At 37.2% G+C, this 15,392-nt stretch overlaps 1 protein-coding gene across 1 annotated transcript; it reads right to left on the bottom strand.

Annotated features, from left to right (window-relative positions):
* Window positions 1–21: 21 nt before the first annotated feature.
* csdc2a (cold shock domain containing C2, RNA binding a) lies at window positions 22–13,283 on the bottom strand. The gene is made up of 4 exons (XM_059323985.1): window positions 13,132–13,283; window positions 6,870–7,211; window positions 4,750–4,872; window positions 22–3,571 (listed from the first exon to the last, which is right to left on the bottom strand). Exons 2-4 carry the CDS (start codon window positions 7,055–7,057, stop codon window positions 3,409–3,411), a joined length of 474 nt encoding a protein of 157 aa, XP_059179968.1. The 5' UTR covers window positions 7,058–7,211; window positions 13,132–13,283; the 3' UTR covers window positions 22–3,408.
* Between the last annotated feature and the right edge of the window lie 2,109 nt (window positions 13,284–15,392).

Here is a 15,392-nt window from a genome sequence, read left to right as displayed (position 1 = left end):
AAAGTGCCTGCAAACACAGTCGAACATGTAGAGAAACCAAACGGATGCAGCGTGTTACTATGGAGTTAGACTTGACCTGACGACGCCTCTCTGGAGGCTCCAGCTGTGTTACCGCATGATGGAACAGAATCAACACATAAAAATTACGACAAACAAACAGTACAGAACATGCCCATTTCCAAAACAACAGCTTGTTATTTTGAACATCACACATTATTAAAAATTAGACGAAGGATAATGTAGAAATTAGAAACTTGTGTTGGGAAAGTGTTTTTATTTTTTGTTGCCTGCCAGTAACGACACGACAGTAGCAAAGGGATATTAACAGGGTAGCATCATTAGAGTGAGGTGTGCAGTGTATTCAAACAGGCTTAAATTTGCACACAAATACTTAGAAATGCAGCTTTTAATTACCAAACACCTGATGGTCTCATAGTTACAAATGAAAATAAATAAGTCAATAAATAAATAATCTTTTTAAACTTACGCCAGGAAGCTTTTGCAGCTCTGTTTTTTTTTATTGTACTCTTTTCCACCTAAAATCCGCAGTTCAGCTTGTTCCTCCTCTTTAAAATCTAATGTAGTTATCCTTATTTTCCTTCATTTTGACTGCTGACTTCCTGATTCCACTTGCTTTGCAACTTTTCAAATCAGAGTTCAAGTACATCTACAGATAATCACTCCCTCCTCTGCCCGTTCCCTCTCCGCTTTCCTTCCCCAAACCAAAAACCCTCTGGCCTGTTTTTACCCGTGGCAGGCCCACATTACATCCAGCTACCAACTCTACCACCAAAACTTTAGACCGTCATAGGAGCTGGCTACAATAATACTGGATTTCTACATTTGCCAAGTAGACAAAATACAGTAGTGCTACAAATATTAACAAGGAAAATAATTCCTTATTTAGAGAGCTGAACACAGCTCCTGAGGCCGAAACACATTAAGAGCTATTTAGATCATTGTTGAGAAACTTTTGACTGTAAGTGCTACACTGCAAAAAAAGAAAAGTTGGGTGAACTCAAAATTTCAAGGCAACAAACTTCGATAAAATTTTAAGTCGGACAATTAAACTAAATATTTTAAGTTTTGTTTTTGAGTTTGCTCAACTCTGAATTATGATTTCAACTCAACTGTAAGTTGTACTAACTTATAATTTTACATTGAAATAACTTTTAATCCTTACTTCTGCTAACTTCTGCAATGTGCTGAATTGGCACGATTGTAACGGCGCTATGAAATGTCAGCTAATGTTGCGACCACAATTTTGAGTTAGCATTGGTACGCTAATGGCTACTCTTGTAGCTGTAACAAGCAGCACCACTAGCATCTGTTAGCCACTAGCATCAGTTAGCCGCTAGCAATAGTTAGCTGCTAGCATCAGTTAGCCGCTAGCTTTCGCTAATGACCGAATTTCACCGCTTTCCCGCATTTCACAACAAAGAAATAAGAGTTATCAGAACTATTGTCCCTTGTTGTGAACCCCAACTTAAAGATATAAGTAACAACAACTCACCAACTTGTTTTTGAGCAGACAACTGGCTTCCTTTGTTGTGCTAACTTACACTATTGCCCTAAATGTCAATAATTTATATTTCCAAGTTTTACCAACTTAAATCACTGTTTTAGGCCAAAAAACACAAGTTGGCTTTTTTGCAGTGAATGTTTGTTTCTATTCAGCAGCAGTGCAATAGCGGATTTGTACATCAAACCACCTTAAAATGATTTATGATGGCAGTAAGATGAAGGCAGATCTGAGAAGCTGTTTCTTTCACGATTCAGGTCGTAAACAACAGAGAGGGCTGTTAAATTTATTATATTTCCTTTTTATTTCATCTCCAGCTGTCCTTGTAAACACTTACACAATATGGCTAAACTGGACCTTTATCAATTTGATGTTTGTCACATGTACGGAAGCCCCAAGAAGAAAAACTGGTGATCCATTTTCCAGTCTGATTTAAATTGTTACACAAGTGGACAAAAATGTTTTTTCCAGGATAATTTGGATAGTAAAGTGTTTGTTGTTGTAATACTCATTTAGGCCACAAGAGGTCAAACTGCTCCACTACCACATGTTTGAAATAGGAGAAAAAGTAAGGAAAAAGGTTCCTTTTTCTGTTTAACACATGAACTATTAACATCAAATTGTCTTGAAGATTTTTTACTAGTGATTGAGACCATAGTGTTGTCCTAAAAAAGATTTCTGAGGTAATGAATCAAGTGAGAAGTTTTCTCATTTTGCATTGAAATTAATGGACAGAAATCTTTCTGCAGCCAAACTTAGCGCCCCCTGCTGGAATTTTCTGTAGAATGCAGCTTAAGGCACTTCCTGGTTTGCCTCCCTGCTCAGACGCGGAGGTTGCCGCCTGAGTGCAACGTACATTTACTGAATTATATTTTAAACTGTAGAAAAGAAATGGACATAGCTTCCAAGTTTGAAAAGTGAAGCTGATACCCAAGTGCCTTGTACCAGCATTCTTTCTAATGACCAGCAGGGGGCGACTCCACTGGTGGAAAAAGAAAATTACCCTACTTCTTACCAAGGTTATAATAGTTTTGGATTTTTCATTAGTTTTAGCTTTAATTAATCTTATTTAATACTCATTTAGGCCACAAGAGGTAAGTGCTCCCCTACCACATGTTTGAAATAGGACAAAAAGTAGGGAAAACTGTTCCTTTTTCTGTTTGATATGTGAAAAAATAAATACATTGAGGAACTTAGAGGGATTATCCTGGATCTTTGTTCATAAAAACACAAGAGGAAACGATTAAGTTCAGACTTTTTCTTCTCAGTTGGATTTCAGGGCTTCCGTACACATGACTTTTGGCAGTGATGGCATGTCATTTACATCATTTGGTAGCTAAGTTGTAAAAAAAAGGGAAATAAAAGTGTGATTAAAATTCAGAACTGCATTGTGCTCGTCACTTAACTTAAACTCTTCTGTCTGTAACGTGCAAATCGAGCGTCAATGTAACTAAACTGGGTCAAATTTGCTCAAAATGTGATTCGGCCTCTTTAGCATCAAAATGCATGAAAGACATCATTTCCTTAACAGCCACTGATTTCCCAACAAAAATATACTCCTTAAATCAAAGTAAAATTCTATCGCCAAGCCCTGAAGCCGAACTTCCAAACCCTAAATTATTAAAACATTCAAACCCAAATGGTGAACGTCAAAGGAAAACATTCAAACTTATACATTCAAAGCTTTCCAGCCCTCAAACCTCAAACTCAAACTTTCGTCAACACCTTTTCTGTAACCAGGGAACTTCTCGGCACGCCAACTGACGATCCCTCTTCCCCAGACCTGATCCCACAATTCATGCCCAGAAAAACATAAAACCTAAAAGTAAATCCAAATCTCCTTTTGCCTTTGCAGCGTTGCAGCGTTGCAGCCTGGAGCTTCTGGTCTAGGAGCTGATGATCTGACCTGACCAGGTCTCGTGCTTAGTTCCTGGATACAGGTGGGTGAGCACCACCTCCACAGCCTGGAGCTTCTGGTTCTTGGGAGGGATGGCGCACACCTTGTACGTGACCTCGTCCCCTTCCATAGGCACGTACTCTCCATCAATGCTGTCCAGAAAACAGAAAGAAAGTAAAGACTGTTTTTAAATATTAAGTCTGAGTTGGCACTGTCTCAGCTGAAACAAAGTTCTTTAGTAGAGTAACTAACTTTAAGTCAACACTGGATTCTACACCCTCCCATAGTGCAACTATAAACTGTATAAATAATGGACGTAGTGACCGTGACGTCACCCATTGGTTTGTGGCCCGTTGGAACCATCGAGTTTAGCGTTACACTCGTCTCCATCTTGCGTCACCATCTTGTTTTTCCGATACAGGAAGCAGACCATATATGGTCTGTGGAGGAGGAGAGGGATCTGATCACTGACTACAGCCTCTCTACACCTCAACCTGACTGAGAGAAGCTGCTGCTAATTCATGTTAGCATTAACTGGAGCATTAACTGGGATGTTAGTTTTAGCTAGCAAAAATCAAAAACTAAATGTACGTTACTGACCTCAGAAAACTGAGCAGCGACTCCTTGGAGTGTCTGTTAGTCCAACCAAACGCTGAACAAGACATTTTTACTGAACAAAACGTTCAAATAAACTGTCATTAAGTGAAAATACAGTGAAAGGGTCAAAGTTATGACACCAAACTGGTAAACGTCCTTTTTTATATCTATATAACCTTATATATAACTTTATTGACACGTTGCCGTGGATACGCATTGTTCTGCTTCTCTCCTGATGACGGCTCGCCTTGTTAGTGACCTGTCAATCAAAGGTAGCCCCGCCCCAAATCATACGATTCTTTATCTTCTATTTTCTTCTAAATGGGGCCATTATTTACACTATTAACATCAAATTGTCTTGAAGATTTTTTACTAGTGATTGAGACCATAGTGTTGTCCTAAAAAAGCCATCACAGCTAGCATGAGTTATAGACGCACCTCACTCACCAAGCTAGCTGGCTAGCACTAGCGTCCTCCTTCTCAACTCTACCCTCTTGTCCAAATATGGTCACTTCTTGCTCGAGGAATACCAAATTAAAGGTTTGAAAGCATAGTTACGCCCAATGGATGACGTCATGATGGCTATGTTCACCTTTTTTATGCAATTCATGGTACAATTCTTGCATTCTCCGTAGTCTAAACAATATGCCAAGAACCTAAACAGACGGTTCACAAAACCATTCAATGTCATAAAAACCAGTCAGACAGTGTAAACTAAAAAAGATGTACTCACTCAGAGATGTGGACAAAGATGTCCTCTCCTCCGTGGGAGGGGCGTATGAATCCATGACCCTGAGACCTGGAGAAGTTTTTACACACCCCTTTAAATACTGGACCTGATTTGGCTCGCACTGTCCTGCAGAGAAAGAGAGACATAGACAAGAGGGACATTGCATCATAAATCATCCATCTATAAAGCAAGAAGTGTCTGTGTGTGTGTATGTGGATGTGTGTCTAGGGCAGGGATGGGCAATTCATTTTCCCAAGGGGCCACATGAGAAACTATGAGGGTTGCAGAGGGCTGCACCAAAGGTTTTTTTCATGGCTTTAGGAAAAGCAGTAAATTATCTGGTTTTGAGCTGCTACTGGTAATAATACATGTTATAATAAGACTGTTCATGTGGAGTATCTCAAATATAGCAGTAAAAAAAAGTAAAAACTCCAATCATTATTTAATTTTTCCATTTATTTTTAACACAACATACGTTCAAACCACAAAAACAATATAAAGCATGTTTGTTATGCAGTAAACCAGCAAGTTATTGACTATATGCAAAAAAGCAATAAATGTTTTTGATAAGGAAACAATGTAACTCATTGTTAATGTGCAGGTGCACATGCATGCATGCACATACGTACATCGCCTTCAAAATAAAAGCACCGTGGGTGTATTGATTTCTAATTTCCTGGTAGCCTTACGAGGGCCCAGGTCTGGTCTAGGGCATATCTCGACTGACCTCAGATTTCGTATGTGTCTTGTGCATGGCATGAAGGTGTGCATCCTCAATTTTGAAGATTTTTGAATTCATTTTTCAAAATATCAATATTTACGTAGGACGTGTTATGGCATTGCACTGTTTCCGATCACACGCCTTTTAGGGGAGCTCCGCCCCCTTTTAGGGGAGCTCCGCCCCATTGTGTGATAGGCCTCCACCTGGTCAGTAACACAATTCACTCTGGATTTACACCCTGACTCATCTCATCTGGAAGTCTATTTAGCCTACCTATCTTTAGGAGTTTTAAAGTGCGCTACAAGGTTTGATTTTACAATAATATTCAAATAGTTTCCAGTGAATATCAATGTTCAATGTGTATGTGCTGGATGGTGTGGTACCTTATGAAAAGTAAGAGTTTTATGGAGTTGCAGACGTTGTAGTGGTCTGCATGTAATGTGCAAATTCTGTTATTCACATCCAGCTGTTTGTGCTGCATGTAAACTTATTCCCTCCTATATCTGTGTCTGTATATATGTCTAACCATGTTGAATGATTAAGTTTATTTTTCGTAAAATAACTATTTCTGTGTCTCTTTATATCTTAAAGTACATCCATGTATTACCCAATAAACACTTTGTATATTAACACTACACAAGAGTATTACACCTTGTAGAACCTGATAATGTAATAAATTCCCGATAATGTAATAACCCCGATAATGTAATAAAAATCTGCACTTGAGTCCATTGAAAATGTAATAAAACCTGATAATGTAATAACTTCCCAATAATGTAATAAAGTGCATTTCCCAATAATGTAATACACTTTTTACCAATAGTGTAATAAAGTATAACACCAAGCACATTTCAAAAAGCTGTTGAATGCATTCGTGTGTTGTTATGGATACCTCGTTTGTGAAAAACGGATGAACGGGTCAAAAGTGAATAAACATTCAACTTTGACCTGTTGGTGGCGCTAGAGCTCTTGAGCTAGAGTTGATACACAGTATCACCACTTGAACCCAAGTAATGGGTGGTCTGCTGTTAAATTATTACAATATTGGGGAATTATTACATTATCAGGACTTGGGAAATGAAGGCTAACCTGATAATGTCATAACCTCCCTTTAATGTTATACTTTATTACATTATTGGGAAGTTATTACATTATCAGGTTTTATTACATTTTCAGTGGACTCAAGTGCAGATTTTTATTACATTATCGGGGTTATTACATTATCTCACCTCATAGTACATCCCACTTTAACACATGAATACATACTTCCTACAGGCACTGCACTAGTTACTAGTTAGTTTTTGTATCTTCTTAATGAAATGATGATAGAAAATGTCCATTTACCATTTTTAAAGTAAAACTAATGCATAGTAAAAAGGATTTAAGAGGATAAAAGACTCACGCTGAGTATGTGCGGGTGCGTTTGGTGGGCAGTGGGCTGGGCAGCTCGCCAGGCTGTGGCGGTTTCCTCTCCCTCTCCCAGACCCGACTGCCCTCCCTGAAGAAGGGGAAGGAGAGCTGCTGGGGGGTTCGGGGGGAGGTGAGGGGCAGTGGGTGCTCTGCAGGCGAGGAGGCGTCGGGGTCTGACATCTTGGCTGGTTACAGGTTGTTGTTGTTTGTTTCTGTTTAGGAAGCTCCTCGGATAGTGCACAAGGAAGAAGAGGAGGAAGGAGGGTTACACCTCCTGCATGGCAACAGTGTGTGTGAGGAGGTGCTCAGGGAGGAGCAGTGAAGCAGCAATACCCTGTAATAAAGGAGCAAGGGAGGGGAAGAGAAAGATGGCAGAGAGAGAGAAAAAGAAAGGTTTTTATTAGATTATATTCTCTTATATTCTCTTATCAAAGGCTGATAAAGACAGAAACCACTTTGACTTTAACTCTATGGAGTTTTGGGCTATTTTGTCCATTTTTAAATCATTTTCATCCTGCCTGTATACACCACTAAAAAAATTTTTAAATGCCATGTTGGTATATTTTTTGTGTATTTTTTACTAATTTTGTGTCCGTCTTTGTAAGTCATTTTGTGTGTTTTTTGGTCATTTTATATCTTTTTGTGTCTTTTTTGGTTATTTTGTGTTTTTTTTTGGTCATTTGTGTCTTTTTTGTGTCTTTTTTTGGTAATGTTGTGTCTGTTGTGTCTTTTTTAGTTATTTTGTGTCTTTTTGGTCATTTTGTGTCTTTTTTGGTCATTTTGTGTCTGTTGTTGTGTCTTTTTTAGTTATTTTGTGTCTTTTTTAGTCATTTTGTGTCTTCTGTGTTTTTTTTTGTTATTCTGCCTTCTCATTTTGTGTCTTTTTTGGTCATTTTGTGTCTTTTTTGGACATTTTGTGTCTTTTTTTGGTCATTTGTGTCTGTTGTTGTGTCTTTTTTAGTTATTTTGTGTCTTTTTTTGGTCATTTTGTGTCTTTTTTAGTCATTTTCTGTCTTTTTTTAGTCCTTTAGTCCAACATAAAATGTGATTTTGAATTTTTTTTTTTACTTTCCAAACACTATCATGCTCAATGAATAATTTGAAATGTTGCAAATGTGAACAAAGGTTGCAAATCTAACATATAAGAGGGTTACATCCAGTTCTATCATTTTATACTAAATATATTTGAGCTTGTCTCCAGTTTTACTTGGTATATCATCATCAAACTGAAACTGGCCTCATGGAGTTTACAGCCAGAACTTTAGAGGTCAATTTACAGTAGGGCTCCACGCTGCTTTGTTTTCTAGTCTGGATGTGATGGAGAAGTCATGCTTTGGTGCTTTTGGAGACCCCAGAGGGTTAAACAGTGATTTATTAGTTCCTCTGCTGACCCATTATTACACACTGGCATGTTTCCAAAGGCCTGCAGTATCTGAAGGAGTAAAGGGAGTTACTGTACTCCAAATGTAGGAACTTTTTCCAACACATGAACATTTATGGTGACTGTCCACTGAAATCTCCAAATATGGTGACTCTGAAAATTCAGATAAACAGAAGATAAATCCTGCTTCATGAGTTCACACACATATTTTACTTCTTAGAATAAATAAACCATTCGAAAGCTCAGTGGACCACATAAAAGTGCATTGTCATCATAAGGCTAAAGTAGCATACTTTTAAGTAACAAATAATTTCTATTAATCATGTTGTTTGATGAGGCTGACACTTTTTAAAGGATTTCATTTCCAGTAATGATAAGGTGACCTGTACCTGCTCACATACAGGTTCTTTAGTGGAGCACTTCGATAATGTTGGGGGACTATAGAGACAGATGATTAAATCAATGTAGCATATATACCAGGGGCGCACAGGGGAATTTTGAACTGGGGGGACGAAGCTGTCACCAAATTATTTCAACTCCATGCCTGAACCAAAATATGATTTATTTAAACTTTTTAAATGAACTGTAGTGTAAACAACAAACAACATATTTACATAAATAAAAAGAAGTTTGTACATGAAATTCCCAGTGCAGCCAAACAAATTTACTGACTTGAAGCTGACTCAATGAAGGACCCAAAAACATCTCTCCTCCTTTCATTACCCTGAACATACTGCTGGGCAACTTCTTATCTGTCCAGTCTGTCAAGTCTTTAGAAACATTGGTTCCCACAGGATTTTTTTTGTCAGAAATTTTTGCCCTAAAAGCTTAAATTTTGGTGCCTCTCGCACATTCTAATGCTATTCCGTCTTAATCATTGCATCTTTAATGAATTATTGTAAAGGAGAAAAAGGGTTCTGTTTTATTCAAGGCGTCATATTTTGACAGTTTTCTTGTAAATTCTGTGGTGGACTCTGCTAACACATCCATGTGCTCTTATTTTGAAAGCTACATGTGTTTGCTTTTAATTTTGAAGGCTGTTCTTCTTACCATAACGCCTCATGGTGTGTTTAATTTTCACTAAATTCTGTGGTGGACTCTGCTAACACATCCATGTGCTCTTATTTTTTATCGATTTTTAAGCATAGCTCGATTAAACTGTGCATGTAAACACACTGACTCAGTCTGTCAGATGCAGGCTCGACTATTGTAATGCAAGAAACATTCGTATAAACAGTTATTCTTCAATGACTTTGCAAATTTACTAGATTAAAGCCTGCTGCCCCCGCGACCCGGCCCCGGATAAGCGGCGGAAAATTGATGGATGGATGGACTAGATTAAAGTGGCAAATCTGTGCGAAAAAGGTTGCAGATTTACGAGAAAAAAGTGGGAAAAAACAACTTCTTTCTTGCAGATTCACAACTTTAAATCTCATAAATCTGCGCATAGATTTGCCACTTTAATCTCGTAAATTTATTTCTCAAAATATTACCCCCCTCCCCCGGGTCCGTATGTTTTTTTTTTTACACATTCTGGCTGTATGTAATATCCTCCAATAATCTCTAGGGTTGAAATTTGGAATTTGCAAGTATTTCAATGAGTGCCCTATTTTTTTTACTTTTCTTAAATGTATCGTTGTGCTTTGGCTTTTAAACCTGTTGTTAATCTTGTTCTACTCTGTAGCACCTTGACCAATGACGCCGTCACTGTGCCATGACACAAACCTAATTATCACGGTGTAAGTGGGAGTTGTGATGTGTTGATGATGACACTGACTGGAGAAACAAAAGGCTGCAGGGCATCGTTCTGCAGGAGTTACACTGAAACCTGCAGCAGCGACATGTTATTGAGGTAACGAGCAGCTCCCTCCCTGTGAATTTTAATATTGATGTCACATCTGCAGGCTGGATGTTTGACAAAGACTGATGAATGAATCCAGTGTGTGTCAGAGTCAGTATTCAATATCACACTCCGCCTCTCTGGCTGTCAGTCTAAATATAGCGGTGGTGAGATGGTGGCTGGACAGCGGGGGGCCGGGGGCTTTCAGCATCCTGAGGCAGAGGTTAACAAGCCTGTGACAGCAAGTATACACATGTCATACCATTACTGCAATCCTTCACTTGTCTCTGTGTTGTTTTCACAATTCAGGAGAAGGGTTAGATCAGGGGTCTCAAACTCAAATTAGCTGGGGGGCGCTAGAGGCAGTATCAAAATGACCAAAAAAAGACACAAAATTACAAAAAAAAGACACAAAATGACCAAAAAGACATAAAATTACTGAAAAAAGGGGACAAAATGACAGAAAAAAACTGAATTACTTTAAAAAGTCACAAAATGACCAAAAAAAGACACAAAATGACATAAAATTACATAAAATAGACATAAAATGACCAAAAAGACACAAAATGACAAAAAAGACACAAAATGACTGAAAGAAAAACACTAAATTACTTTAAAGACACAAAATGACAAAAAAAAGACACAGAATTACCAAAAAAGACACAAAATTATTTAAAAAAAGACACAAAATGACCAAAAAAAAAAGAGACACAAAATTACTAAAAAAAGACACAAAATTATTTTTTTTAAAAAGACACAAAATTACCAAAAAAAAGTAATTAAAGGGACCTTCCACACACAACACGTTTTATTTAAGGCATCATATTTTGACAATCTTCTTGTAAATTCTGTGGTGGACTCTGCTAACACATCCATGTGCTCTTATTTTGAAAGCTACATGTGTTTGCTTTTAATTTTGAAGGTGGGTCTTCTTACCGTAATGCCTTATGGTGTGTTCAATTTACACCAAAAGTCGGAACTTGGAGCTCGGGAAAATGTCAAAAATTCCGACATTTGTGTAGACATTGAACGTACCACACAAACACCAGACTCTCTATGTGCTGCAATGTAAATTAGTCTAACTAACGGAACATTAATCCTCTGTTTTACTGTTTAATGTTTGTCGCCTTATGTAGGGAAAGTGGGGGGAGGATCGGGATCACTTTGAATCTGGGGGGGAACATACCCCCCCCCTGTTCCTAGTACCATCTGCCTTCAGAGTAACATGAGAGGAGTAGAGAGATTTAGGTCGGCTTGTCAGGTTCAAAGGCCTCCAGCATCCTCACCACAGGAGTGCCTTTAATCTTTACACTTTATAAGATCATTTAGGAAAAGAGATTGAGCAAATGTCTGATAAGTGGGGCTTTCATCCTCCAGCATCATGTTGGAGAGCGTTAATGCTGTAATGATAAACACACTCATCTGTCGTCATGGTGGCACAGAGGGCAGCGCTGATGACATGAGCGATGGATGACAAGGCATATGTAGCCTAAATTATTCAGCAACTTTACTGGTTGAGCTCCTCTTTCATTGTCCCTCTTATTTGAGCCCAAGGAGGGCTCCGCAAATGGACTTCTTTAACCCTCTGGAGTCTCCAAAAGCGCCACAGCATGGCTTCTTCATCACATCCAGACGTACAAACAAAGCAGACCAAAAAAATACACAAAAAGACACAAAATGACTAAAAAAAAAAAGACACAAAATGACTAAAAAAAAGACACAAAATAACTAAAAAAGACACAGCAACAGACACAAAATTACCAAAAAAGACACAAAATGACAAAAAAGACACAAAATGAGAAGACAGAATAACCAAAAAAAACCCACAGAAGACACAAAATGACTAAAAAAAGACACAAAATGACAGAAAAGACACAAAATAACTAAAAAAAGACACAAAAACAGACACAAAATGACCAAAAAAGATATAAATGACCAAAAAAGACACAAAATTACCAAAAAAGACACAAAATAACAAAAAAGACACAACAACAGACACAAAGTTACCAAAAAAGACACAAAAAGACACAAATAAGCAAAAAAGACACAAAATGACCAAAAAAGACACAAAATGAGAAGACAGATTAACCAAAAAAAAACCCCACAGAAGACACACAATGACAAAAAAGACACAAAATGACCAAAAAAGACACAAAATTACTAAAAAAATACACAACAACAGACACAAAATTACCAAAAAAGACAGAAAATAATTAAAAAAAAACCCGCAACAACAGAAACAAATGACCATAAAAGACACAAAATTACCAAAAAAGACACAAATGACCAAAAAAGACACAAAATAACATATAATACACGAAAACACATGAAAAGGATTAAAAAATGGACCAAATAGCCCTGTAAGACTCCATAGAGTCAATGAGTCTGCAGTGCTTGTGTGTGTGATGTGAAGGTGAAACATTTAATCAGAAGGGTGGGAAAAAAAAGAGGGCAGATCTCAGACTGGACTGGAGGACGGAAGAGAGCTGGAGGAGCTTTTGTAAAGACAGACAAAAGGCCAAAAGCACCTCCCTGTGAAACCAGGGCACTGAGGCTGTCTGTGCTCCTGCATCAGCATGGGAGGCACGTCAACTCCTCACACACACACACACACACACACACTGAGCCTGTCTTTAAACTTTAAATTAGCATTTTTTTAAAGAGACAAATAGCTTGTTTTATGGTATAGTTTGTTTGAAAGTGAGGCTGGCAGAGCCTAAATTATTCACTACAAAATAAAAGCCCTTCAGGCGGGTTGTTTCCAGAACATTCTCATACTGTGGCAGCTTGAGACAAGAAGGCGACAGGATGCTCAAAAAAACGTGCCATCAAAATGCGTCTAGTCATTAATACAACATGTCAATAAAAAAGACAACATTTAAGACTGTAAATAAATACCATCACCCCGACATTTCATTATAATACACCCTGCCGAGAAGCGACGCCGTCTGCCCGGCAGAGAGAAAAAAAAAAATCTCGGATGTGTAAAGCTACAAATCAGCCACAAACCCGATCGATTGAAGCATTACTTACCGTAAAAAGCGCCGATTAGCAGTCGGTCAGACGCGGTATGGTCCCGTGTGTGTGTATGTATGTGCGCGTGTGTTTAAATTATGTAATGAAATCCGGTGGAAGCTGCGGGGACATGTGGAGAATAAGTGAGAGGATGTTGGTATGGATGCGGCGCACACAGGCGGGATGAGGAGCAGCAAATGAGAAGGAGGCGGCAGGAGGAGCAGGAGGAGCGGGGCGGAGGGCTGAACAACACTCCACTCTTTGTTCTCCTCATGATGGAAACCTCTCTCACTTGTTGTTGTTGTTGGTTTTTTAAATCAGACTAGTGAGATTTAAGTGTGTGCTGAATTGATTGTTTTATTTACATATAGGCTACATGCTTTTGTATTTGAGGCTTTGAATATTCAAGCTGAATTTCCTGGAAAATAAACAGTCCAAATCATAACTACTCATGCTACAAGTATTGTCACTTTCACTGTTTTTACAATGAATATATATATATATATTATGGAAAGCCATTCAGGAAATTATTATATATATGGATTCAAAATCTGAGAATATATATAATAATATATATATATTGAAACCTAAGAATATATATTAAAATCTGAGAATTTATATTGAAGGTTTTAATATATATTCTCCGGTTTCAATATATATTCTCAGATTTTAGTATATATTCTCAGGTTTTGAATCCATATATACTGTATATAATGTATATATATATATATATATATATATATATGTGTGTGTGTGTGTGTGTGTAAATATATATATATATATATATATATATATATATATATATATATATATATATATATATATATATATATATATTTTTTTTTTTTTTTTTTTTTTTTAATCATTTTTGATAGTTTCATACACTTAGACTGTTCAAGACATTCATTTCAATGGGTCGTTGCTTCAATGGTACAATGTTTCCTACAGGCAACATTCAGACAAGAAGCCAGTTAAAAAAGTTCCTTTTAAAATGTTTTTAAATTTAAAATGTTATGTATTGTACCCTGTTGAAGCTACTGAGTCTTTTACACATGTTTATTAGATGAATTATGTTAAAATTAATTTTAAAAACGTTCTTTTTCACTTGTGCACCGTTATGGTACAATGTTGCCTACGGACAACAAACCCCAAAAACTTAAGAAAAAAAGAATTATAACATTTCTTCAGTTTATGTTTATTTAGTCTATTTTAAGACAAAAAACACTCCAAACATTTTTTTCCTAACTCCATCATAATGTGTACCATAGAGGGTTAAACATACAGTCTGTAAACATGGTACTGTATATTTGCTGTGCTATGGTATATTACTAGTATTGTTTGATTTCAGCATGTTACCCATTTTTCCTCTTTTTCTTCTACAAGTGGAAATGGTGGAAATTCCTCTCTATAAATAGTTCCTGGGACATATTTCATAATAACAACTTTGTCTGAAAGAGCTCCAGACAGTTTTGTCTCCACACAGATTGAATAAGAGGAGCAGACAAGTGTCCTATTATGGACGGATGACAACATTCTTCAATAACCACTTTGGACCATGATAATGATAATGAACCAGTGGTTCGGCATGTGCTCCTTAGACTGGTTTCCTGTCCAGTTTATATTAAACCTCTATGGTACGCATTATGATGGAGTTAGGAAAAAATGTTTGGAGTGTTTTTTTGTCTTAAAATAGACTAAATAAACATACTTTGAAGAAATTATTTTCTTTTAAAAAGTTTTTGGGGTTTGTTGCCTGTTGCCACAACATTGTACCATAACGGTGCACAAGAGAAAAAGAAAGTTTTTAAAAGTAATTTTAACACAATTTATTAAATAAACTTCAACAGGGTACAATACATAACATTTTAAATTTAATAACATTATAAAAGGAACTTTTTTAACCGGTTTCTTGTCTGAATGTTGCCTGTATGAAACATTGTACCATTGAACCAACGACCCATTGAAATTAATGTCTTGAACAGTCTAAGTGTATGAAACTATCAAAAAAGAAGATTTACTCACCTATTAGTAGGAATATATTTTTCCCAGATGGAAAAGGGCCAGGAAATGACGTTTTGAGTCGTTTTGGCGCAAAATGGCAAAGTTGTTTCCTTTGGAAAAGTGCAAAATAGTGTTTCAATATGGCCTCCTGGAGGTCATGTGACAAATTAAAGCATTGGTATTGGTTCCCTATACTCTTCCCTCTTTTTTAAAGTATTGCATCACTCAAAAAGATGCATTGTAGAAATTTGACAGGCCAAAAACGGGAATGTTGCCTG

Source organism: Centropristis striata, chromosome 21 (assembly GCF_030273125.1).
Source record: "Centropristis striata isolate RG_2023a ecotype Rhode Island chromosome 21, C.striata_1.0, whole genome shotgun sequence".
In the NCBI taxonomy this organism is placed as follows: domain Eukaryota; kingdom Metazoa; phylum Chordata; class Actinopteri; order Perciformes; family Serranidae; genus Centropristis; species Centropristis striata.
The sequence above is the reverse complement of the archived record's forward strand: the minus strand, read 5'-3'. Positions and strand labels throughout refer to the sequence as shown.

Excerpts from the sequence above, each read along its gene's own strand:
- csdc2a (XM_059323985.1), bottom strand. The coding sequence starts at position 7,057 with ATGTCAGACCCCGACGCCTCCTCGCCTGCAGAGCACCCACTGCCCCTC. Across the intron at positions 4,873-6,869 it reads CGCACCCGCACATACTCAGC|GACAGTGCGAGCCAAATCAG; the intron begins GTGAGTCTTTTA and ends CTTTCTCTGCAG. Across the intron at positions 3,572-4,749 it reads ATCTTTGTCCACATCTCTGA|CATTGATGGAGAGTACGTGC; the intron begins GTGAGTACATCT and ends TTTTCTGGACAG.